General features: G+C 45.0%; 1 protein-coding gene and 1 pseudogene across 2 annotated transcripts; both read right to left on the bottom strand.

Moving 5' to 3' along the window:
- Positions 1-1,875: 1,875 nt before the first annotated feature.
- LOC136521442 (uncharacterized) lies at positions 1,876-17,595 on the bottom strand. Of its 2 annotated transcripts, XM_066515182.1 has the most exons (33): positions 17,253-17,595; positions 16,319-16,380; positions 16,087-16,179; positions 14,522-14,693; positions 12,587-12,702; positions 12,398-12,484; positions 12,202-12,318; positions 12,052-12,115; positions 11,829-11,971; positions 11,667-11,714; positions 11,532-11,600; positions 9,841-9,916; positions 9,177-9,307; positions 8,866-8,925; positions 7,063-7,132; positions 6,928-6,992; positions 6,796-6,857; positions 6,586-6,709; positions 6,462-6,519; positions 6,248-6,360; positions 5,775-5,852; positions 5,610-5,672; positions 5,422-5,517; positions 5,001-5,110; positions 4,332-4,521; positions 4,083-4,197; positions 3,867-3,979; positions 3,716-3,793; positions 2,908-2,985; positions 2,695-2,826; positions 2,565-2,618; positions 2,410-2,490; positions 1,876-2,293 (listed from the first exon to the last, which is right to left on the bottom strand). In XM_066515182.1, the coding sequence occupies exons 1-33, from the start codon at positions 17,368-17,370 to the stop codon at positions 2,243-2,245; spliced, it is 3,087 nt and encodes a 1,028-aa protein (XP_066371279.1). In that variant the 5' UTR covers positions 17,371-17,595; the 3' UTR covers positions 1,876-2,242. The 2 variants fall into 2 exon arrangements, with proteins under 2 accessions (XP_066371279.1, XP_066371278.1); XM_066515181.1 differs by lacking the exons at positions 16,319-16,380; positions 17,253-17,595 and having other exon boundaries at positions 6,462-6,522; positions 16,087-16,231.
- A 326-nt stretch (positions 17,596-17,921) lies between these two features.
- Positions 17,922-18,610, bottom strand: LOC136523849 (glycosyltransferase family protein 64 C3-like; annotated as a pseudogene).
- Positions 18,611-27,393: the final 8,783 nt, after the last annotated feature.

Genomic DNA, 27,393 nt, shown 5'->3' with positions numbered 1-27,393 from the left:
GAAAACACTTGAATCGAAGTAATTCGTAAGTTTTGAAAGTCATGTGGATTAGGTGTCAATCCAATGGTGTGTTTGTTTTGTGGAGTCACCCCATGCTTCCTGAGGCAATGCATCATGAATTTATTCCATGAATTTTGGTGGAATCAATCCATTCCTCAGGCATATACTAATTATTAGCTTATGAGGAATGAGGTGGTGATGGATCAACTTATTTCATTCCACGAACCAAATATAAAAAGTGAGGAGTGAGAAGATGATGGATCACATCATTCCTCAAAACAAACACACCCTAAGTGAGTCAAGCATATTGGGTGTTAAATATCAAGATCTCTCATGAAAAAAAACTAATTGAGGTAGCGAAAAAATTAGGCCCCCGCCACGCCTCAAAAAATGGCCAGTCTTCTGCTGCCCAAAGCCCCAGAGAAAAAGAAGACCGTGGTAGCCAAAGCCACCTTTGGAGTTGTGAATTCACAATTTCACATATAAAGTCAGACTCCAAAGGAACTGCTATAGCACCAACCGTATCTTTCTGAGTTCTGACTTTAGTTTTTGTAAAAGATAAAAGAAAATGGAATAGTTTGGGCCTTAGGAATCATCAACACGATAGTTACAGCCTTGCAATCATTATCTAAAACTTATCAAACAAATCGACTGTAGTTGAAACTTCTGTTGAGAGATCAACTGGCACAGCACTAACAGATTACAAGAAAAAGAATGTATTAACTGCTCGTGCCCCGCTTGGGCAGCACTCTGAATTTGACAGTGAACTCTTGTTTGTAAAAATGGTGAAGGCTACCTAAAGTTCCTTACAAACTCAAACATGTTGAAATAGGCAAAGTGACAAAATCTAATACAGTTTTTTTGAACTGAATGAATCCAATACATTGTTATGTGGCCTTTGTTAAACAAGGGCACAGCTGCGGTAATGCGCAGTTTGTGCAGAAAAAAAAAAACACATCGCACGTCCCACGTCCCAAAGCACAGGTAAAAAGGTTCCGACCCACTCACAGGGTTACGGGCCCTTGTGTGAGGGCGGTGTATGGGGTTCGTGAGGTTTCTCGACCTGCGTGAGAGGTCTTCTTCTTAACGCAAAAACTGCGGGGTCTGTCTGCCCACTGTAGGCCGAGTTTTTTTTATCCACCTCTCTAATTACCCGGACAGTGAATAGTTATTTTCTCCTAGTTTTTTTTATTTGATCTGTATTTATGACTCATATTCAAACAAGTTAGAACAAGTAGCATCTAACGATGATTGATCCAGGGTCTGATTCCAATTCATATTGGATCGCGCTCTCCATATCTCATATATGACGCGAACTCATGATTCATGCTTATATAAGTTAAAACAAAACACGTCTAACAATAATATCGGACTACTATACATATTAGATTCCTTTGCAACACACGGACACATATACTAATATTAACTAATTAACCAAACTTCCGTGGTGAGGAAGATGCCATGGTCCCTCATTTTATTTTTTCATGATGAGAACCTATATCAGTTAGAATCGGCAACCAGTTGTCAATAGATCAAAAACCGAGGATGTCGACATGCAGACACCAACAACATGGAAGTGGGGGATGGGGCATGGTGCCTCCTCTCGAGGAGCTACATGTTTCTCTTTCACCAGACACCAGGAGCTATTAACTAATTAAAGGCCCAATTGGCACATATCCTGAAGCTGCTAGCATATACCACATTTGTCAAACCAACCCTAAAGCTAATTGATCAAATTCTTAACATTGTTTGAAGTCTACTAACTCCATCTAATTTGCCTAGCTTCAAGCGTGCCAAGATGTGTCCACTAGGCAAACATTCTATAAATAACATTTCAGTTGGCCACTGGAGCTCAGCTACCCCATACACCATACATGAATAAACTGATGAATAAAGAAACAAGGCCCCCCCGGAGAAATTCAACGTCAAGAACACCTGAAGCCGGGAATTCTTAAGACATGAATACCCAACATCACCACACCCGTTACAACAAATACACACATCTTGTAGATTTTAAATACAAAGAACATATGTTCCCCAAAGAAAAAATACAAAGAACATCAAGAAACCTACACTAACAAAACCTCACTACACCGGCTTCAGGGATGTATCAGTTTTACACCAATAAACATATAACAAGCATGACAACCAATCCATAGGTAAGCCTACAAGACTCGCTAACTAATATGAAGAAATATATATCCCAAAAGATGCAAGACGGGATCCCAATCATGTTAACTCTTCACCTCCTCAAAACCTTTTCAACAGCTGACCTCTGTGAATCCGATAGGCCCTGCAAAGGATTTATTAGAGGACAATGTTGATGTGGATTTGTTCGTTTTACCTAGGCCATATTCATATCTGTTGAACGATTGATAATGCAAAGCAACTGGTCAAATGACATTTTACCTGGCAAAGATATTCAAACATTGGTTGATCATTCTCCCACAAGTTGGCAAAGATGTTTGTCAGGAAGTCCGCTAACTTCACCTGCACAGGAGACGGATTATTTGACTGACATCATCTAATTCAAATCGAAGATCTTTTCTGCAGTGGAAACAAACCTCATTAAGAGGGTCAGTTTTTGTCAGATCATCGTCATAACTATCATCATCATCCTGTTGTACAGCTCCAGGTAAATATGGCATAAATATGACAGAACTACCAAAGGAGCAAACCTGGTTGCTAACAAACCTCATCAAAAACTTTTGCCATTGCATTTAAATGTTCAACTGATGGATTAGCGATTGAAGGAACAGATGCTGAGTGTATGATATCATCTGATATGCTAGCGTCACCATTCTGCACTTCTTCCCAGTCACTATCCTAAAAGGCAAAAAAAGTTGGAACTTTCGGATCAAACAAGCACTGCAGTTAATAATTTGAAATGATGAGATGTGTAGAAACCTCTTCGCAGTCATCGTCATCACCAGCACCAATTTGTTCCAGAATTTCAGCTAAAGTATCTGCTAACAATGAGAAGATCTGCATAATACAAATTCAAGAATATTAAGTAGCAATTGCTAAGAAAAGGCTACTTGATGATTAATGTCACATTAAACATTAGTTAACACTTAACAGAATATATTAGACATATAATGGCCATTTGGTTTGTATACTAACAAGGTTGTTATCATGTTACCACATTCTGCCAAAGAGCGCCTAGCTCAAACGGTTAGGTGACCCAGCGGCACTCCTCAGGTCCTGGGTTCGACTCCCCGTGGGAGCGAATTTCAGGCTGAGGTTAAAAAAATCCCCTCGTCCGTCCCCATAACCAAAGCACTGGGGGGGCACCGGCCCAATTCTCACTTGGGCGACGGAAAGCCACCGTGTAAGGGTGGGGGTGGGGGTTCGGGGGTTTTCTCGCCTGGGTGAGAAGGTCCTTATTTGTAATGCTGCGGGGGCAGTCTTAACCCCCCGGTCGAGTTTTTTTTTTTTTTTTTTGGTGTGTGTTACCACATTCTTGCCACACTTGTTTCAAATTAAGCAATTAAATTCACAAACACACTTTGGCTACCTCAAGAGAAGCTCACCACAGTTTTCTACTTTGCTGGGTGCTGAACTGCTGGTGCATAAGACCAGGTTGGAAAAAAAAAGAATCTTGTCACATGTGTGGAAAAATTGGGTAATGCATGGCTACATACCAAATACAGAGTGCTTCCTACCTAGATTTGAAACATTGACGGGAATGGAAATGTGAATAATCAACTGTTACCTTAGCTGGGAGTGGAATCTTGGTCCATTGATCAGGAGTCACTCGAGCTTTTGAACGTGTCGTTATACCTGCACTAGTCTGCATGTTTCTGGGTCAGGCTCCGAATCAGGCAAGGTACTAGCTGTAGAACACCAATTCTTACCAACGGTACCTTAATAAGATGCCCTTGAACTTCAACCTTGGATAGCTCAGGGTGACGAGTTGATATGAGAAGAGCTAATGCAGTCGTTGTTACCTTTATCTGGTAGGCTCCCTGAATTTCACCTATGAAGGATATTTAACATGGAAGCATATTCAGTGAAACAGGTGAGAAGGCAAATTGGTTTCAAAATTCAATATACGATGATATGATCCGGTCAACACTTGCCTTGTAGTTGTGACCATTCTGACATAATATAAACAAGTGAATTGCCATACCCCTGTGCAGGGATAGAAAGCAATAGATTGATGAACCCATCAACATTTCGTGCACTCATATGTACCTGCAGGCAGAGTGAACTGAGGACACATCTTGGACAAGCTTAAGTAACTAGAGTAATCTTTCACCACAAATGCCAGAGAGTTAACAGTTAACACACCTTAGGTATGAGAGAGAGAGAGAGAGAGAGAGACTTACTAATCTGGCTATTATAACAATAAGCGAGCTTTTCAATCCTGTGATGCTGCTCGTTTGCATACGTCTCACAATAGCAGCAATAAGATCCGGTATGTGGGGAGACAGGTGTAGAGGTATTTGTAAAATGAGTTGCAAGACAAAGCTTCCAACAAAGAGTGATACTGAACTTTCTAACGCTGGATCTAAAAGCCTGCACAACCATTAAGAACCATGAAAGCAGTAAACAGACAAAAAAAAAACACTTAGAACATCTGGATAAGGTGTAGGCTGGTGCATTGTATAGAAGAAATGTACTCCCTCCATTCCAAATCGTAAGTTGTTCTGGCTTTTCAAGATATACATAGCTTTACTAGGTGTGTAGCAAAATCTATGTACCTAGAAAAGCGAGAACTACTTACAATTTGGATTTAAACAACAGAAGGCACAGAGAATATGCAGATTCTGGTGAATCTTTTAATCCACCACAAAGCATTATGCTTCAATTTCAACAGAAAGTCCCATTTCAAAAATATAGTTTGCTGTTGCAAGAGGAAACAAATATGAGTTCCCAGCATCAAATCAAGATGGGTCCAGCATTGTGTTGCTTTTGGATATTTCTCAGGTCACTAAGATGATCATCTAGGATTGTAGGTACTGTGGTATCTTCTATAAGACTGATTCTGACATTACCTTGAAGCTGCATCAAGTAGCATCTTGAGTGAGTGTCCTTGTTCACCACCCCAGACAAGCAACTCCTGCCGGCCACCTGATATGAATGCTGCCAAGCATTCTGTCGCATTCTAGTTGAGAATAGCTACTATTAGGGATACATTTCAAAACAAAGTAGGTTAGCAACAACCTCTGTTTCACAATTTTCATCTGGTACATACACCTAGAGGCTAGAGGCAACAGCTGAGTAAAACTTTACAGAATTGGATCATTCTTGACCTTATAGATATACGCATACAAGTAATTTTAGCTGATAAGTACAAGTTCAGTGCAATTATTTTAAATATTACTTAATAATATGCCTCATACATGTGTACCAGACAACTACTGTGATACAGATGGATAGCCCAAATGTGCAAATGAACCGTGTTTTAGCATGTACCTGCATCTCTCCATGGTCATCACTTTCAAGAACAATTTGAACAGTAGAAACAAAGCAAGTGTCGAAGACTGCTTTAACCACAGCAGCTGGAGCATTCTGAAATGTGCAGAGCAGCTTTAGAAATAACCACTTTAAAAGAAATGTTTTGCATTTAGCTTCATAGGACTTCTGAGATATGCAAGACATACTTTGAGTACCATCGTCAAAAGGTCCAGTGAACCTGCAACCAGTCCATCTGGCTGGACCTTGGGCTAGCAAGTAGCAAATCGACCAGAAATTAAATTGCATAATGTAGGCAGACGCAGAAAGAAAGAACAATGGCAGTGATGTGTAAACTGGCATTGGCATCTTACTTTTGCTAAAATGGATCCAATTGTTGGGAGGATTCGAGACACAAGCGGCTGTAAGCATCCAGGAGCATTCTTGATGGCCTAAAAACTAAGGAATTATGTTAAATGTAACTTTAAGGAGCTCAAAAGCCAGAAAAAAATAATTTTTGCTTTCTGCTAACAAATGATAACAGGTGCACAGGGAAATGTTATAGAATGACATAAAATACTGCATAGAGAAACAAACCACATAACCATAATGAAAGTAAAGGATTTGCTTTGAGGCCGTACTAAAATGCTCAACGATGACATTAAGTGCTTCGAAAAAAAGTATATCACTACCAAATACTTAGTATACATCAACGTTAATTCATCTAACAATTCTTCTTCTGGTCAGCTCCATAATGCAATCAAAAAGAATTCTGTACATAGTGGTTCTAAAAAAAAACTAAGTATATGTACAGCACTGGAGCTTTCCAGTTCTGACGAAAACATACCTCTAACACTTCGACAGCATCAATGCTGATGAACGGGTCAGCAATGTGTTGTGCCCAAACATCCAGTATGATGGGGGAAATGACAGGCTCAATTAAAGTTGATTGTTCTCCACCTACATTATCAGATGAAAAAAACAGCACACAATTCTAGTGTCAATACAGTATATATAACATCTTTTTGCTACAGAGTGGATACACAAACATGCTGGCATACCAGATTTGATTGCTGATTGCAGGGTTTCTAGAACAAGATGCAGTGTTTCATCAGATGCCTGCTAAAACTCCACATTAGTTATGTCATTTGAGTCAAGAAAGGCAATATTTACAACAATAACTACCTGCCGCAAAAGATCAACAAGAGATGAGAGTATGCCCATAATGTTTGGTTGAATCAGATTCTGATTAGATTCTGGTAAAAGTTGGGCCAGTGCCCTACAGGCACCAACTTTAACTAGGGGCGGCCTGCGACATAAATAATTCACAGATAAATGCAACATTTTCCTTGTGCATTTAGAAAGAAAATTACAAAACAAGAATATAGGTCTTACACATCTGAGGCAATCGCATGAGCCACATTGCATAGATATTGTTCACTGATCCCTTTACTTATCTGTCATGTTTTTTGAATTAAGCTTGCTAAAAATAAAGGAAAACAAAAGCAGGAAAGAAAGGAAACTTACCACTGAAGAAAACTTAGCCACATTAGAAAATGCACGTGCATGGAGAAATGGGTACTGATGCACCCCTAAAAATCACAAGATTAGTCATAAAACAGGCCACACAAGAATTCACCACCCTAGAGTAGAGAAATATACCTGTTCCCATAATGTCAATTAGCATTTGCTCAAGTAAATCCCGCACATTGTATTTTGTCAAACCAGAATCCTAAACAGCAAAAAGCACATTATAAATAAGAGCACAACTTCCATAGTTTGTTTTAGTCATTTCAAAAGAAAATAAAATCATAATGAACGACTCTCTACTTTGCCTCTTAGAGTAATACACCGCTTCATTTACAAAAAAAAAAACATTATTAGATCTTACATTATTGAAGATAACTGTTAGGCAATTCCTTCAGCTTTACAGACAGAGAGTTGGGCAGTTGGACAGTTAGCATGAACTGTTAAATCTGCCAACTGCAACATCCATGCGAGATAATATAACATAATTGACATATGTTAAGAGCAACTCCAGCAGGAGCCCTCAAATCAAGGTCCCTACTTTTGATTTGAGGACTCCCCCTACATTTCAGGGCCTGTTTTTTTTATTATTATTGTTGTATCTGCTCCAACAGGAGCCCTCAAATCCATTCCAATAGAAACTGACATATAGGACCCACTCGTCATTCCCTGTTCTTCCTCGCTCCTCAAATCCATTCCAATATAAACTGACATATAGGACCCACTCGTCATTCCCTGTTCTTCCTCCTCACTCTATCTACTGAGCTAGATGCGGACAAGACAAACTACCCTTGCCGGGAGGAGGATGAGGATCCGCCGAGGGTAGCCCAGACGGGACCTGACCCACGACGGGAGGAGGACGATGAGGATCCGCCATGGCTCGTCAGGGGAGGACGAGGATCCATCAGGGCTCATCAGGGAGGGGGAGGGTAGCCCAGACGAGGAAGAGGCCGCCGATCCACCGTGGCTAATCAGGGAGGGGAAGTGGGGGAGGTCAGTCTAGGCGTCTTTGGAGGTGGGGAAGGGCAGTGCTGGACTTGGAGATGGGCAGACGACGGCGGCGGCGGTGGCGCGGTCCAGGCACCAGAACTGGGAAAAAGTGCGTGTGGGGTGGAAACCTGTCAACTACTGTACGGGGAGCAGGGGAGACGCCCGCAGAAACGAGGGCCATGGAAGTAGATTTGAGGGCCTGCTCATTTTGAGGGCTCAAATAAGGGCCATGTTGGACATGGTGTTTTTAACATGGGCCCTCAAATTTTAGTTTAGGGGCCTGTTTAAGGGCCCTGCTGGAGTTTTTCTAACAAAAAACATTACATACTCATACTCTGAGATCCCAGGTTCTCAGCTCTGGCCCATATCCATAACTGTCATATAACCATCTCAAAAACACATATATTCCCCACTCCCTTAGTCCCTACCATATCCATTGTAAACCCAGCAATCCCATCACTAGCCCATGCACAGAAATGGGAATCTCTCACAAGGACATCGCAAGTTGAACCATGGTGAGTCCCAGGTGCCCAGCTGTGCAGACTGCAGCAACACAACATCAAGGCTGCTAAACAAGTAGCATGAGGCTTTCCGCATTCAAAGTCACATGTTCAAATGCTACTCCTAGTCAACAAAAAAAGCACCACAGTAGGCACATGGGGTCAACAGTTAGATCAAATTATTTTTGTCGTTGTTTAATGATATATGGGCAAATTATATCAGCCAATTCTTTGTCAATAAATTCATGCCATCATTATTCTGTTCTGTGTCGAAAATATATCACAATAAAAATTAATAGTCGAACTTGTATGCAGGTTGAAGAAAACCTTAAAAAGGGTTCAAAAAGACTTCCCTAAACAAGGGGAGTAAAATCTTGCACTATATACCAATAGAAAATCAGTTGATGTAACGAACTGCTCAGCAGAAGCAAAACAAGTATATACCAACCTGCGATTCAGACAACTGTTCTGACAGTGAACCTAGAGCAAAAAGTGATGCTTCATGCAGCTGCCACAAAGAAAATGTTGCATTAGATATCAGACCAGAAACCATCATGAACATAATATCAGCAAAGTTAAATAGAATGTTTGGGGTGATACTAATTATAATATTTAAAGTATAAATATGGGTTAATGCTAAACAATACTTAGACTTAAAGCAACAGCGATGAATATGATAAGCAATGAAACATCATTCGTAAGAGGTAAGAAGAAACTCAAGCTCTTTTATATCTAATATAACAAAACCAAAGAACTCACTCTCCACCACTCAGCAGAACCCGCTTCCTTCAATTCTCGTGATTCATGAAAATGCATTTGTGAAGCTTCCAAAATTGAGTCAATTCCATAATCTTCATAAACCGTTACTATCTCTTCCAGCAAAAGAGACCCTGAAAACCAGTAAGAAGTGAGGAAGTATTGCAACCAAGCGACTAACAAGTTCCAATTCAAGGGTAGATTACAAGGGTCTCTCTTATAAACAAAAGCAGAACTCAAAGAAAGACATCTTTGAACACTTAGGCTTCAAGGCAGTCAGTAACAGTAGTAGCAGAAATTTAGTTCATTGATACTAGCTTCTGCGGTTCTGCCAATTTTATGGTTCTTAGAGAAAAAGCAATACACTGGTAAACAGAATTGCGCTGGGTTGTGTGTGTTTGCTGGTTTACTCGTTTCTTCTTTTAGTTTTGGTGCTGTGTGGGGTTTTTGGGATTGGTCTCTCACTCTCTCGACCCTCCCTTTGTAACATTCTGGTGGGGGGTTCAGGATTGGTCTTTGACCTCTCCCTTGTAGCCCCCTTTTCTTCTTCTTAATGAAATGATGACACGCAGCTCTCCTGCGTTGTTCGAGAGAAAAAAAAACAGAATTGCGCTCTTAATAAGCCTACCAAGTAAACAAAAATATATATCAGTACTGCAGTTTGTACCAGACACACGGCAGCTATAGGTTAGGTCATCCTCATCAGCTACATACTGGTTAGCATCACGTGACCAGCTTTGCACCTAGAAAAACAAAACATTAATGCATAACCATTACATGGATAACAAATAAAAAGAAAAAAGAAATGTGAAGAGTGACTAATAGACAAACTATTTGCAAAAAGTATATTCCATTTGCTTTCTTAAATAGCATGTCAAGAAGAAACATAACTAAAGATGCGAGCGGTGGCCATTGCTTGGTGGCTTGGCCTAAGGTTACCCGGCCACCTGAACTTGGAGGACTTGGGATTTCTAGTTTGCAGCAGCTAGGATGGGCTCTCCGTATGCGATGGTTGTGGCTGCAAAAAACTGAACCTGATCGGCCAAGGGAGGCCTTCCAGATTCAAGTCCACCCCTCAGTAAAGGCTTTCTTTGCGGTGGCCATAATTTCAGAAGTTGGCAATGGCAGGAACACTCTGTTCTGGACTGGCCGATGGTTGCATGGTCAGAGCTTAGCCTAACTTGTGCCTAACCTCTAAACCTCTATGGTTCAGTGCCTAAAAGAGCAAGGAAGAGAACAGTTTTTGAAGCAATGACAGAGCTGAGATGGGTTCGAGATATCAGGGGGGCTATTACAGTGGCAGTTTTGGCAGAATATTTCAGGCTGTGGGATCTCCTTTCAGAGGTGGTATTGCAACCTGATGTTGATGACTCTCATGTTTGGCAGTTTTCTGCCTCAGGTTCTTATTCAGCAAAATCAGCATATGAGGCGTTCTTCATTGGTGCTGAGTTCAGGCCAGGGGAAAGAATGTGGAAGAGTTGGGCACCGGGCAAATGCAAGTTTTTCATGTGGCTGGTTGCACATAACAGGTGCTGGACAGCAGACCGCCTTGCTAAAAGGGGGCTGCCTCACCCTGAACGTTGCCCGCTGTGTGATCAGGCTGAAGAAACAATTAACCACCTGCTAGTATCATGTGTATTCTCCCGCCAAGTGTGGTTCAATATTCTTCAGAGGGTCGGCCTGCAGGGCCTTTCTCCCCAGCCCGAAGACATCTTCCTTAATGACTGGTGTGCAGGCACAAACAGGGGAATCGATGATCAGGCAAGAAAGGGTCTGAAATCTCTCATCATTCTAGGAGCTTTGGTCTATTTGGAACCACCGTAACAGATGTGTGTTTGATGGGATTTAACCTAGTCTTAATGGAGTTTTAGCTGTAGTTAAGGACGAACTTCACCTCTGGAGTCTGGCCGGAGCTCGAGGAGTTTCCCATCTCCTTGCTCTAGAGCCAGCCAATGGGTGAGTTCTCCTACTACTAGTGGTCGAGGGTCAGGTCTTTGTCTAGAGAGAGACGGATTGTGTCTTGTGAAGTGTGTTGGGGTGTGTATGGTGCTGTAAGGGGTTCCTAAACCCCCCTTTTTTCTTCTTAATATAATGATACGCAGCTCTCCTGCGTGTTCGAGAAAAAAAAAAAGAAAACTAACTCTAAATCGACTCTTTAACTTGTTGGCTGTGCTCTGCACTGTACAATTCCCCCATTTAAGTGGGGACACCAAAACATAGCTGCGGAAGCCATAATTTAATGTGTATGTGGTTCACTTCTGTTTATCCTTAATTAAGTGCAGCAGTCCAAACAATGATTCAAAAAGAACAAAGGAAGCATCACATGTGTACAGTTATAGTGTTTCAGCCAGTTCATACCTGTTCTTCAGTTATTTGTTGCAAGGCTATTGTATAGTATGCTAGCTCCTTAATGTTCCCCCCAATGACCTAGTGGAACAACATGAAAATCAATACAAACACATGATGCACTAAACATTCATTAGAAAGACAAACCTTTGCTAATCTACAATTCCCCACAATTGTTGTCCATAGCTCAAATAACTGCAAAAAAATGAGAACATAAAGAAATAGTGGCAAATGGAGTGAGATATATAGAAGTTAAAAGGACAAAAAAATAGAAAAGACATATCAGTAAAAAAGGAAAGAAAGAACTACCTGAATCTCGAAGGACTCAAGACTTCTTTCACTGCCATCAGAATCATAACTAACAGAATCCAAATCTTCTGCACCTTGAATGTATGACAGGTGATAGGTCTTGAACGATGAAACAAATGTCTGCCACAGTGCAGGGAGAATGGCTGCACAAATTCTCCATTTTATCAGAAATTCAAAGGTCTAAGATCAAGCTAATGCTTAAATATGATGTATCTATACTTGCCAGAAATTTTAGCTTCGGGCAGTCCAGGAAAGTTCTGGACAAGCTGAAGTAAACATTTGAGCACCTGAGGATAAGACAAGTATAAGAATCACTACTAAATATAAGTGATGCATGCATTCAGACACAACATAGGTTGTATGATGTATATACCTCCATCTGCATGCTCCAGTCATCAGAATTTTGGGACTGCACCGGGGAATTTAGAACTATGGAGAATTGCTCTATTAGTGGATCAAGCATCAAAGTTATCAAACTAGCTGTATCTCTCTGCATCAAAAATCTCATCAGTTCCCACAATGTGAAGAACAGCAAAAGGAACTCAATAGTAAACAAACAGTTAATCTACCTTATAGACACCACTCATTGATCCAAGCATGGAAATACATGCATGGACTATTGCAAAAGCCTTTGCGCGAAGAGAATTTTCATACAGCTGTTTTCATGGGCGAAAGCAAATGAAATTGTCTTATCAATTTGTCATGAAAACATGGACAACAGGAACACAGAAATACTAAAAGAATTAATCTGAACATACATGAGGAGATGATATTATTCTATACAGTGATGGGAATAGCTCTGGCACTAGCTTTGGAACACACGTATCATCTAGATCATCCGATAGAAAGGCTAGGCATCTTAATGCTCCACGAACTGCAAAACGGAAGTTCGATTGTAATATGAAATTACTTAACTCATAATCTTGCTTCAAGAAATGACATTAGTATAAAAATCCAATCATAATTATTATCATATACTCCCTCCATCCCAAAATAAATCAACTTTTGGCTATGTATCTAGACATACATAGCCAGAAGTTGATTTATTTTGGGACGGAGGGAGTATGCAGTTATAAACACAGTGCTTGAACCATGAGACCATCCTAAGATGAAGCTATTCAGATTTGGGGTGCACTGATGTCCAAAGCAAAGGTATCAGGAAGTAAACCAGTCAGTAAAAACGAGGTGTCCAAATAGGTCAAGCTCTTCAAGAAACTTGCTCAGGATGGACTGATGACACAGATACTTGCCCATTTATCTGTGAACATAATAGGAAATATCAATCATACATGAACTTGTTATGCAACCCAAGCAACTCTGAGAGCACGGCCACAGATGATCCAAGTCAACAAATAATCCCACTTCCCAGAATAGCTCTACAACGGTCCACACCAACAAAACAACTCCCATCGTTCCAGCCTTCCTTGCATCACCATAGGTCTGCTGTTTTACAGACCCTACCTCTGCCTCTTTTATTCCTTGGTGCTCCTCTCCTTTTCCTCAGTGCTCCTCCCCTCCTCTTTCACATGAAATACCATGGCAAAATGTAGTACTCATGGCTGCAATCGCAACCTTTGCTCATCAAAGACATCTAGCAACCAGATCATCCCTGGTGTGGGCTGTAGGTTTGTGTGTGTGTTTCGTTTGGGGACTCTCCCCATATACTCTCTTTTCTTCCTTAATGAAATGACGCACAACTCTCTTGCATGTTCGAGAAAAAAAATGAAATTAAGGTACACCAAGGAGGGATTTAAACAACCCCTCCCCAAAACACACACAAACCCTTTTCAGGAGGGAATAGGGATAACTGTGCTTGAAACATGACCAGAAACACACACCAACAAATGGACTAAGCATCCGGGGTAAACAACCGAGGAGAAGCTCTTGGAGCGCATGGGCTCCCGCAGAGTACCAAAGGATACTTTCATTTGCCACTGCTTGAAGGACCCATCAGAACATTAGGATTGACTCCATTTAAGAAGCACTGGTGCTTCCAAAGCTCCCAAGCCACAAGGATTATCAAGGAGTTCAGCCCATCTCGCTGATCTTTAGGATTTGGCACCACCAACTCAAAAAACGGGTTGCTGAATTTTGGTGGAGACCATTTAACCAAGCCCAACTTCTGAAATATGAGCTTCCAGACTTTCTGAGCGAATAAGCAAGAGACAAGTAAAATGCTGAATCATTTCATTGGCTTGGTCACATATGGGACAGGCTCACAGGCACAAGGATCTGGCAGACCCCATTTGGCAAGACGGTTGGCGATCAAACATTGATTGTTCACAGCTACCGTAAGGAAAACTTGCATTGCAGCGGTATCCAGCTTTTTCCGAACTCGCTTCGAAGGCACAAATTTGATTGATCCAAAGAAATATGTGTTGTATGCTTACTTACAGGAGTAGCAGCCCAACCTTGTGAGTTTCTAGACAAGCTAATCAGGGACATCATGCTGCAATATCAAACCATCAAAAGTCCCAAATTTGCAGGCATTCTACTATAGCCTGGATAGTGAGGACTCCTTTGATATCTTGCACTCTGGTCCGAGGAATTATTACAGAAACAACTCAACTGGAGGACCTTACGTTATTAGGAGATTGACAGCATCGAGTTTAAGCTCCAGGACCATTAATATACCCCTAAAACAGCTGCATATCTGTACGTCAACATACCACAAAGCAAGAAAAGTTATTTACCTCCATTCCCATTGCTTTGATCGCCAATTAACTTTAAGAGAACTGGAAGTAACTCAGGCCAGTCTTCAGGCCAATCTTGCTGCCCAATAGCTGCTACAGCCATGCTAATAGCAGTGCGAATTTTCCCATTAGAATCATCCAATGAGGTAAGCAGGAGCTGCCGTATGACCACCTGAAGCAAAACAGCATTGGGAGGAATGTAAATTAGATACAACACATGTATTTAACAACATAAAATTCAAAATTTCATGTGGTAGTCTATTGTTCTTATAACATACATACAGCATAACAATGGCATTAATTACAATAACGGATGCCCAAGCGAGATCATAAAGGCCTCTGGTCTGTTTGAATGTACTGGAAAACATCCTCTTCACAAATGAACGGAAAGGAATGTAACAAGTTCAATCTCGCTTCGCATAAAGAAAAAACATTGCTCAAGAAATCAACACAGAACCGCCTAGATGCCATCACCTCTCTTTTCCTTCGGGCTCTAGTTGGGCTCATAATATCTCACTGTACATACATCTTTCTATTTTATTATGTTCAAAACTTATTTCCCTGCTCTTCTCATAGAAAACTACCATCAATTCAAGAATCCAAGAATAAAACATCAAAATGAAGTGTCCCCACATTAGAAAAAAGGGGAATGCTATATATCAGGCAATTGAGGGCCCCTTTGGCACAGCTCCCAGCCCCAACTTCACTCTCAGCTTCCGCAGAGCGCTGCCAAACACTTAAAATGCAACTGGATTCTGGTGGGAAGCTGACGAGAATCACTTCTCCATTAACACTACGAGCTGGGAGCTAAATAAAAACCCACTCTCCACCACTTCCCACTGCTCCCCATTCATTTGCCACAGGAATCACTTCAGAATTGATTCTCACCTGCTCCCCACCAGAATCACTCGTTCAGATAATCAGGAAGTGAAGTTCAAGAATCAAGAAGTGAAGCTCTACCAAAGTGGACCTGAGATTTTGTTTTCCATCAGGTGGCACTCCCAGCTGTCCATCTTGCATCAAATGACTTCAAGCTATGTTCATTCATCTGTGTGCTGCTGCTTCCCGAGATAAACACCACAATCCACAGCACTCACCCCCACCCTCAGCAAATTGTGCCTTCCATGCCCTCTCGCGAGCCATTTGGCTGTCTGACGCGGTCCGCCGCCAGCAGTGTTCCTACCACCTCACTGCGACATGCCACACCGCCAGCCAGCCTGCCTCCCCTGGAGCTTACTCTAAGTATGCAAGCCATGGAAGTTCTCTCCCTAGAAGCTCAAATGATCTGACCCGGCCAGGTCCCACCAACATCCGCACCTGTCTAGCCTAGTGTAAAGACTAAAGAGGTGTTGGACAAACAATGATGAGTCTAGGTTGCATCATTTTTAAAATTTATTCTGAAAATGTGGATACCATTCCCCATTCTTGCAGTTTTTCAAATCTGTAACTTTTTAAATCATTTTTTTATTAAAGAACAAAATGGCAATTGCTACCATATTGTTGGGCAAGCCAAGTAAGCAATGAAACAAAGGCACATTCTCACTCAAGTCCTATTTTGCTGGTACCTTTTCTGAAGCGGAAACAACAGGAGGCACAAAATTCTCTTCATCTTCCTGCCAATGCTGCTTGATGAACTGCTTTAGCAAGACAGCAGCAAGGTAGCAAGTTGTAAAGGAACAACAAAAAAAAAGCAAAAGCTAGTCCAACTCATGAAAAAAGGAAATCTGAAAAATAATACAGCGTTCAACACAACATTTTGATAAAAAAAACAATGTACATAAATGGCTGGAAGGATATCTGACGTAAACCAAACGGGATCTCTTTGTTGATGGTGACTTTTGTAAGGGCAGCTCCATATCCTGAGAAAAAACAATACAGGAAAAAAAATAGGCTATTATCAGTTGATGGTACTTCATATGGCAAAGAATTGTGATGAACCCAAATCTAGCAAAAGGTTTCAACCTGATTGGCAAATAATTGACAGATATAACAACAGACCAAAATTGAATACGTGGATGTGAATGCGAAGTATGGTTACTAGTTGCAACAGCATGCTAATTCTATGACCGCCTTAGTTAACTACAACACGAGGTCCTGTAAGAATGGTGCTCGGATCAATCACACTTTCAGTGCTAGAAAGAGTGTCACTTCTAACAGAATTTAAAGCAGCATCAATGAAGCTGCCATGCACTACAGTGGGGCCAGGTTCCCTGTTGTCAAGTTGCGCTGTGAACTACAGTGGGGCCAGGTTCCCTCTAGAGACTTGGACATGGATAGAGACGTTCTCGCACAGCTATTATCATATTAAAACATACAGAAGTTGTGTTCCTGGGAAGGAGTGTACATAGAGCAAAGCAATCCCAATCAGAGCCTTAGCAACCAGAGCAATGCTGCACTAATGTTCAGCACTCCCCAACAGGGCAATGCTACGGCAGCAAACCAGGCTTCAACAATAAAACAATCATCATTCCTGAAGTCACGGCTCACACGCCTAGGGGATCCCCATCAACTCTCAGCTCGCTCCTCAGCTCCATCAACTCTCAGCTCACCCCTCAGCTCTCACTAGTAAATTGCACGCCCGTAGTATCTACAGTCGAAATGTCACTAGAGCGCAGCCAAAAACTCGAGCAGAAAGCAGCTTCTGGCCAACGCGTGAAGCTGAATTGCTCTGTTCATCAGTTACAAGTCAATCGTCGACGAGAGAGGGGGGAAAAGGTAGGAGGTGTCGAACCAGGGAGACGCGAGGCCTGGCAGAGCGACTCCTCGGCGAAGGCGCGGACGTCGCGCGCGGTGTCGAGCGTGGCCGTCAGGCACTCTACCAGCCACCGCTGGTCGCCGTGCGCCTCCATCTGAACCGCCGGCGCCGCTAGGGTTGGGGCTCCGCGGAGCTCAGTACGAGCGCGCTCCTCCTTTTACTTTCGAAATGGGATCGCGCGGCACGGTGGTTGTGGCGAGAGGGATCGGGCGGGACTCGGGGGTTTTAGTCTAGGGTTTATATAACGAAGGGGGAAAAGCCGGAGGAGATGGAAGAAGAGACGAGAGAGATGGCGGCCGGGAAGGGGGAAGAAGGTGGGATCGGGAGAAAATAGAGATGGGCCACGGGGAGGCGAGAGCGGGGATTTGGGAATGGGCCCGGTGTGAGCTCATGTTGGGCTGGCCCCACCTGCCAGCCTGGTTAGTTCCGACTAACGAAAGGTTTCGCATTTTGAAGCTGCCACGCTCCGGTTTCCAGTGGCGGGAAAGGAACGAACCTTAGAGCATCTTCAACAGTTTTTTATTTTTTTCCTCCTAAAAACATATAGTTTTCAAACTTCTAAAAATGTATTGGGAGGAAAAAAAGAAGGGCATCTCCAACAATTTCTAATAAATGACTTCCAAAAAATTAAATTTGAGTCCCACATCAATTTTTTCCCAACTTTTTTTTGTCGCAGCGGACGAGGCGGCCACATTTGCTGCAGAGGCCCTGCTCGCCGACGGTGGCCCGCACGACCTTGTCGTAGCTGTACCACAGCGACATCCTTCCTAGCAGGCGGTGGAACTTGGTGATGCAGCGCCCTCTCTTCTCCCAGTGGCCCAGCCCGCCCGTGGCGCTGAGCCCCACATCCCTGACCCCGCCTCGAGGCCCCTCGCCGGCGCCGGCGTTGTTCCCGGGGTCGCCCCAGTCCCTGACACCGCCGGCCTCCACGAGCACGGGCCCGGCGCCGGTCGCCTCGGCGGCGACGAAGTTCGTGAGGATGTCCTCGCAGTTGCGCTCACGGTCCACCACGGCGCGCGCGGGCATCAGCTCCGGCGAGCAGGAGTACGCGCGCAGGAGGTCGGACCCGAGGAGCATCAGCTTGGTCAGCACCATGGAGTACCGCCCCAGCCGCGCCGCCGTGTACGCCCACCTCCCGCGGCCCGGTCTAGGTGGTGCGACCGCAGGAAGAAGTCGACCAGGGGCCCCGGGCGCTGGTGCTGGTGCTGTTGCCAGGTGGCGAAGGCGAAGGACAGTGCCGCCGCGTCGGGGAGCACGTCGTCGTTGCCCACGGCCACGGCGGCGGTGCGCACGTCAGAGGGCCGCGGGAGGAAGCGCGAGGTCGCGTTCGCGTAAAGTTACGCGGAACGGGGGAAGATTTCCCAAGTGCGTAAATTTTAGGAAGAAGTATTAGGAGTTGTTGGAGAGGGCTTTTCTAATCTTTCTAAAAATCAAGGATTATGAGGTGATTTAGGAAACTCTTGGAGATGCTCTTATAAGTTGTTGTAAAAAAAAGCTTATGAGTTTATATTTACTTATTATTTATTTTTAAAATTTGGTCATGGTCAAAACAAACAAACTAAGAGGTGTTTGGATGGACTAAACTAAACTTTAGTCCACGTTTTGGATGCCAAATAGAAGACCTAAACATGAACTAATTATGGTCTAACATGAACTAGTATAGGCTAATTGATGAGTAAAACTCATAAGGAAAAAGAAAATTTTGATTAGTCCATGTTTAGCCTATTATCTTACTACTAAACTTTAGTCGATGATCCAAAGAGGCCCTAAGCTACATCGTTCGTCTCACTTAGGACATGTTCGCTCCAGCTTTACCACCAGCTTCATAAAATGTTTGAAGCATTTTTTTTTGTCAAACATATTTTTTTTTTGCAAACAACTTCACCAATAAAGCTCCTCAAATTATGCTCTCATATAAGAATGAGATGTGATGAAGCTAGAAAATAGTAAGTTTTACGACTTCACCTCACAATTATGCGTCATGTATGGTATTCTACATGTTTTAAATAAATCTATATATAGAGTTGTTTTGCTAAACAGTTCACAAAAATAGCTCTGCTTTGCCGATAAAACTGATCACCGAGCTAAAGCCAAAAAAAAGAACTAATTTATTAGTGAAGTTAAGCTGTGCCAAATGAAGCCTTATATAAGCATTGTCTTCACATCCGTTCTCGTATATAGTAGCATGGCTAATATACTTTGCTCAAAAACTCTCATTGCTCATTTCACTATATGTAATTGTCTGGAATTTTTGGTAGCTCGAATTCAAGAAGGCGAGACTACCAAATCCGTTCCATAAAGGGCTTGCGATGGCATCCGTCAACCGAAAGAGAGGGGGCAAGGATTAGATATTTAAAATAGGTAATAAATACAAGGCCATCCGGACATAAACTGGGAGGCTATGCTGAATTTAGGGTCTGTTTGGTAGAGCTCCAACTCCAACTAAAACAATTTCAGTTGTGACTTCGCTTGTGGAATTGATTCACTTGGAGAGCTAAAGCTGTTTTTAGACCGTTTGTCAAAATAGCTTCTCTTTCACGTGAAAAATGATGAAAGGTCCAGAATACCCTTTTTCTTCTTTTTTCCTCTCCTTTTATATTTCTCTTTATTTATTCTTTCTCTCCCTACCTATCGGAGTTATAACTCCGGTGTATCTCAAGACACCGATTAGGTAGAAGACCGCGTGGCTCGCAACGCGTCGGCGAGGAGAGGCCCAAGACAAGCATCACAGGTCAGGAACTAAGGCCGGGGTCGGTCACGACCCATTCTCCGGCCCTAGCCGCGTGGCGTTCACAAAGCACACGACATCTCCCCATTATGACCCTCAGAAGAGATGGGGAGAGGTCGTGTCTGGCCAAGCGCTCCTGCTCTGACAAAAGCAAACATGCTGCACTGACCCCGCAAGGACCGAAGGGACAACAGTCACCTTAGCCCGGTTAGATACCAACCTTGTGCTACGTTGCACAGACAAGACAACACCGCCTCAAAGCGGGGATAACGGGTACAAAGACCACCGACCAGATACGGCCCCGCAATACGGATATACGGTCCCACCCACTACGGGATGGGATCCATGACAAGGGTCTCAACACAACACAGAGGCAATCCAGACCGGCTGAAAGCCCCGACCCCGGCGATCGGGGTTGTGGCCCTCAGCCCCATAAAGCGACTAGGTGATCGACGACCCGGGGCGGCTACCAACTCCCGTGCGATGCCCCAAAAAACTAGGAGATGGCAACAAAGGCCAAGACGGATACCGCATCGCACAGGATTGCTGACGAACCACCACAGTGTTTATAGTGCCGCCACGGCAAGCACAATAGCACTACATCACACCCTGCCACGATGTGGCCACAAGACCATGACGATATCCACGTCCAGACAAGCCCTAGAAGACGGCGTAGCTTGCAAGCCATGTTAGCTAGGACCTTCCTCAAGCTCACGACCCTTCGGTTGGGGGAACCTCTTCTTTGTATCAACCCTCACCCCGAACTCTATATAAGGACCGCCAGGACAACATGTTCGACATCCTCCACAATTCCATTCATTCACCATTGTAGTAGGGCTCCTGGGGCTTCTCTTCGGATAGCCCTTCGCCTAGCATAGGTCCTTCTATCTTTTTCACCATTCTTGCACCCCCATTGTAAGAGCTACAGAGCATTCAAGCGAGGAACATGCACTCGATCATCTCTCAGACTGGACGTAGGGCTCCGGCCTGAACCAGTATAAATCCCCATGTCTATTGAATGCTACCATCGTCTTCCCAGAGCAGCGCGACAATCATATAAGTTTACTAGTCTGGTTTACAAAATACTGATAGTTGGCGCGCTAGGTAGGGGACAGTCGCGCACTCTCGATTATTGAGAAGAAAGCGATGGCTCCCTGCACCTACATCGGACTTGCTCTTGGCGCGACCCCCGACGGCCACATCCGCTTCAGAAGCCTCGAGTTCGTCGACATCAACGGGCCAGCAACCGTAGATGGTCTTCTCCCTAGACAAACCTTGCGCTTCGGGGACTTGGACTTCGTGGCCGACCGCCTAGGTCAGCTGTGACTGAGCGAAGAGAATGCGGCTCCACCGCACATCTTGACACCTGATCATGGACTGGCCTGAGCTGATCCTGTGATCATCGACTCCGATACGCTAGCATGCCTAGTCGACGCCTATCTCGGGGTGAACCCCGAGCCAAAGTTGAGCCGACGCATGTTCTACGTGTTGGCAAACGCTTTTGCCCAACTCTTCGAAGGTGGGCCCTACCGCTAGAGGCCAAATTCTAGAACCTCAGCACTCCACTGTCCTCCAAAATGAGGAATGCTATCACGCTCTTTGAGCAAGAGCAGGCTAGGTGCAACAACTGAACGACGATGCCAGATTCCCCCGGGTTAATGGGGATGATGGAGCGGGACTAAGGATGGCAACGGGTCGGGTTCGGATCGGGTGGAGTCTCCGTGCACCCAAAACCGAAACCCGAAATCAAAACCCGAACCCGCCCCGAAAACCGATTCGGGTGGAAATCCATCACCAAAACCAAACCCGCGGATACCCGAAACCCGAACGGATACCCGAAACCCGAATGGATACCCGAAACCCGCGGATATATATACACATATTCACATGTATAAACAAGAGGCAACAAATAATAAATATTTTCATGAGTCAACTTTAAATAAATTTAATAATCTAAGTAAACAAATTATTATTAGTATATTATAAAACATGAGTTTTAATTCCAAATGATTTATTTCGGATATCCATTGGATATCCACGGGTGGAAAACCGAACCCGAAACCAAACCCGATTGGTTTCGGGGCCCGAACCCGAAAACCGTGGGTGAAAAACCATCCCCAAACCCGAACCCGCAAAACCCGAAACCCGCGGATATCCGCACCAAACCCGATCCGTTGCCATCCTTAAGCGGGACCTAGAGTCCCTCTATGACCTCTTGCTAGCGACCTCTGAGAGCATGGTCTGAGTCCAATTCCGAGGGGAGCCGCCCTCCGCTTAGTGAATTCAACATGTTGCACCCTTCGGAGGTTGGGTAGCATCGGCAGAGGATGTAGAGGGCGACGCCTATCCGATCCCCCATACCCCTAGGGAATAGGATGAGTACGACCAGGAGCACCTAGAACGAGCCAGGGCATAGGAAGCTGATTAGGCCAACGCATGCCGCGATGATGGATGCCCTAGCCCACAACACCACGACGCTGAGTGCGCGCGGGCACAGGCATGTCGCATGTACGATCAAATCCAACAGCGTAAGAGGGAAATGCCAATCTTCCCTTAAGCTAGCTAGAACTTTGCGGCAGCTACCATGATCATGCGGATGGCCCCTAAGCCCTCGACCGATGAGGGAAAGTGCGTCCATCAGGAACTGCGAGACCTGCTAGAGACCGTGACAGTATAGAAGGCTCAAAGTTCCACAGGGAGGCGACTTCCCAAGGCCAGCTTCGTACACATCTCCTCGACATGTGGTGCCACCAAGGGGTACCACGCGCCAAGCGAGCTCTGACCAGACGATGACGGCACGGCACGAAGGCGGGAACCTTCCCCCGTGCGTAGCCACTACGTCGAAAACCACAACGCTCGACCAACTCAAGGCTAGGCGCCCTAGGCTAGACTAGGCGAGTAAAGATCAGCTGCACTATGATGATAGTGACCTAGACAACCATGGCCAGCATCCTAGGGTGTGGGATGCTCGATGCAGCCTAAGCCCAGACGCCTACGGCCCACAGGCATTCGTGAAAAAGGATCCGGTGGACGTCTTTCCCGGTGTGCTACCGCACGCCGCCGAACATCATCAAGTACTCCGGTGACACCAAGCCCGCCATATGGTTGGAAGACTTCCACCTCGCCTGTCAGGCAGGCGGAGTAGACGATGATGCCTTCATCATCCAGTATTTGTCACTCTGCCTTACAGAGAGCGCCTGAGCATGGCTCGAGCATCTCCCCACGAACAACATCCATTCATGGGCAGACTTCAAGCGCGTCTTCATAGGAAACTTTTAGGGCATGTACGTGCGCCCTAAAAATTCCTAGGATCTCAAAGTCTACATGCAGAAGGCGGGAGAGACTCTACGCGAGTCCATCTGCTGCTTTTCCAAGCAGTGCAACGAGCTTCCTGACATCGTAGATGCAGACATGATCAGAGCGCTCATCTCCGACATGACCAACGAAGCACTCATCCACGAGCTCAGGCACTACAAATCGTCAACGACGCAGGAGTTGCTCGACCTCGCAACAAGCCACACCTCTAGCGAGGAGGCCATCCGTGCAATCTTTTGCAAGCACAAGTGCAAGGCGCAAGCCAAACCCATGGACAAGGATAGGGACCACAACTGGCATATAAAAGGTAAGAAGGATAGCTAGAGGCACCACGACAGTGAGTTCATCGTGACCGTCGACTGGGTCCACAAGCAAAAAACTGACAAGCTCAACCACGCTAGTTTCGACAAGATAGTCAAGATGCCATGTTGCAACCATGGCTATCTAGTCAAGCACACCCTCAAAGAGTGTGACCTTATCAAGCGCTACTTCAGTGGTGATTACAAGACGATCGGCATGGACACGCCATCCGGACCCGCTGAAAATGAAGAGAAGGGATGCGTATCCTGACCCGAGAGGGTGCCTCATGATCTTTGGTGGACTAATGGTGTATGAGTCTAGATGTTGGTAGAAGCTCATAGCCAGGGAGGTCAATGTGGCCACCCTAGGCGAAGCTGTCCTGGTATTCCTAAAATGGTCGAAAGCCACGATCACTTTCAATAGAAAGGATCACCCCGACCACATTCCACAACTAGGATGCTTCCCCCTCGCTGTTGACCCAATTATCGGCAAGACCCACCTGTCTTGAGTCCTCATGGATGGCGGGAGTGGCCTCAACCTTCTCTATGCTGAGACTTACGATGCCATGGGACTTTCACAATTAGCTATAGACCATTCGATGCTCCGTTGCATGAAGTCATACCTAGGCTCCATGCCGTCCCCCTTGGGCAGGTCGACTTACCCATGACGTTCGAGGGTCGAGCCAACTTTCACATAGAAATGCTCACCTTCGAGATAGCGGACTTCCCTGGTGCCTATCACGCCATACTATGCTGGCCATGCTACGCTAAGTTCATGGCTGCTCCCAACTACACCTACCTAAAGCTCAAGATGCTTGGCCCACATGGGGTCATCACTATAGGTGGCGACCTTCAGCAGGCTCACCTCTATGAACAAGAGAATTATGACATTGTGACAGATGCGAGCCAGCCCCTAGAGGCTAATCCCAAACATGATTTCCCTGCACGGTAGGGGAGCACATGAAGGACACACTTTGTGACCTCGGCCACGGCACGTAGCAAGGTAGGCGATGACATGGCTCGGGGACGACGCGGTCGAAGAGCGCTAGAGAGTTTGCGACAGAGAGCATTCCTCGACATAGTGAGCTTGTATCCTAGGCCCAGCCACGTTGGACACCACAAGCGATGAAAGCTGCGACCAGTGGCGTGGGTGCAAAACATTCGTGTCAGGGCTTCTTTCAGCCCGCTAAAAATTTTGTACATTACCATTAATGAATCTCTTTCGAGCCTAGAGATCGCGACATGCCTTAATAAGCGCACGTCAAGGCGATGCTATAACGATGCATGTGTGCCCAAGAAACCTATATTGATCGACGTGTGCCTAATGACACAATTCACTCATAGGGGCTCACTGTAGCATACTGCGCACCGATGCCCACCGAGAAGATCATCACAATCCAAAGAAAAAGGGGACGACCCAAGGTGTGCTACTGCCGGGCCTGTCCTACGACACCACGGTCATGAAAATGGAGTCGCACCAAGCCAAACTACATGGGTCGATCCCCAGGCAAGGTTGCGACTATGGCATTTAGATGAACGGATCAACAATGGGCGCATGAAAGAAAATGAAGCACGAGACACCAACTGAAGAATCTTATTCATCAAAGGACCCTAGGTACAACCTAAGGCCTCTGGCCATCGTGCATGGAGGATGTCCTCCACGTTCACAGTGGTCATGATGGCGGCAGTAGCGGTGGCGAAGCCACCGACCATCTTCGCTCGCTCCGCCTGGCTGGCATGGTCCAAGAACCCGAGCTCCACCCAACGAAAATCGTGGCTGGTGTGGAGCTGTAGGGCGGCGAGCGCAACGCCGGCTCCTTGATGGATTCTGGCCACAACTGCGCGTTCGTAGTCCTCCATCAGAAGAACCTCCTATAGGCGAGCTTCCTCCATCTAATGGTGGGAGGCTGTCAGCTACTCCTCCAACGCTAGCAAAGAGGGGACGTGAAGATCAGAAGGAAATCAAGAAATGACAAATGACGAGTGAGACAACAAGACGCAAAAGCATCCTTAACCATGACACGGGCCTGGGCGTCAGTGACCACCACATGTGTGGCAGTGATCTCCCTCTCTGACACCTTGAGGGCCACCCAGATGGCCTCAAGACAGTGCTCCAACCGGCTCACCTTGCGGGTGACATCAGAGTAGTGCTGGTGGGCCTTGTCCGCCACACGGATGAGCTCACGGAACTCACGCCGATCCTTCAAAGACGATGACGATGAGCTTGACCCCCGGGAAGGCGGGTCACAACGCAAGCAGCACTGGTGGCCCCGGTAGGCACGACAAGGTAGGTAGCCCTACAAAATTCATGCAATCAACATAGGTCGAACCTTCAAACTCGAGCATCATCCGAATGCACTAACCCTTGATCACGTAGGCAAGGACGGACCCGACGACTCCTCCAACGGCCGCTTGCCATGACTCATCCCCGTTGGCAAGAAAGTGACTCTAGAAAGAGCTAGAGCGAGAACAGGAAAGTGATGGAGTAGGCCTCTCAGGGCGAATGCCTCCTCGCCGCATTACTCCTAGAATATTTGTAGCCGCTAAGGATACTCAAGGCACGCGCGCACCCACTCACATTTACTAACTTCCTGGAAACCCTCATAGAGCAGGTGAAGAGATCGGAGGGACAACAGAACGATGGTTGCCCATGAATCAAGTAAGCCACGCTCATCCCCACTCTCTCCATACTGTTTCAATTTGTGCGCCCACTAAAAGGATCAAGATGCCCAAGAGGGGGGGGGTGAATTGGGCCCATCCCAACATGAGCAAGTCTTCTATGCCATAGCCACCCAAGTGTTGTTTTGGTGAATAGGCATGTCTTCAAGTTTGCATCTTCAGAGGTGAAGTCCACTAGATATAGGCTGTTGTATCTAAATCCTTTGAATATCACATGATCATCATCCTTCTTGGATACAACAACCTCCTTCTCGATAAACAAGCATTGGAAGCCAAGATCACACAATTGTCCAACGGATAGCAAGTTGAAACTCAATGAAGCAACATATAGCACATTGGAGATGGAATAATCATTTGATATAGCCACTTTGCCCAATCCTTTGACCTTGCCCTTTGAGTTATCTCCAAATGTGATTCTTTCTTGTCCATCTACTTCTTCATCTAGTGAGGTGAACATACAAGGATCACCGGTCATATATTGTGTGCAACCACTATCAATAACCCAATGACTTCCACCGGTCTTGTAGTTCACCTACACATAAGAGATCAAGCTTTAGGAACCCAAACTTGTTGAGGGCCCTTCACCTTCTCAACAAGTGACTTTGCAACCCAAATTTTCTTAGGCCTATTCTTGTTTGGAGGTCCTAAGAACATCACTTTCATCTTTCCACTAGAATCCTTTCTAAGCATGTAGTGAGCATTGAAGGCAAAAGGTTTAGCATGCTAGGGCAAGGGTTGTGGTGGTGGAGTTTGGCACTCATGAGCAAAGTGGCCTTCTTGTCCACACTCAAAACATCTCTTTAGCTTTGGCTTAGACTTATGTTGTTGTTGAGCTTGAGCCTTCTTTTCTTGGTTTGCCAAGTACCCAATGCCACTTCTATCCATCTTCATGATGGTATTCATTAGTAGCTCACTTTGAAGATGCTTACCTCTAGTGAACTTGCTTAATCCAATCTTAAGATGCTCTTTCTCCAACTTGAGCTTCTTGTTTTCTTCCTTGAGAGCATCATTGTTTTTCTCTTCCTTGAGCTTCTTGTTCTCATCTTTGAGCTTCTCATTCTCAAGGATCAAACCATCATCATGAACAATAGTTTCT

The sequence above is a fragment of the Miscanthus floridulus genome, chromosome 18, assembly GCF_019320115.1.
Source record: "Miscanthus floridulus cultivar M001 chromosome 18, ASM1932011v1, whole genome shotgun sequence".
Taxonomy (NCBI): Eukaryota; Viridiplantae; Streptophyta; class Magnoliopsida; order Poales; family Poaceae; genus Miscanthus; species Miscanthus floridulus.
This window is presented reverse-complemented; position numbering and strand designations above follow the sequence as displayed.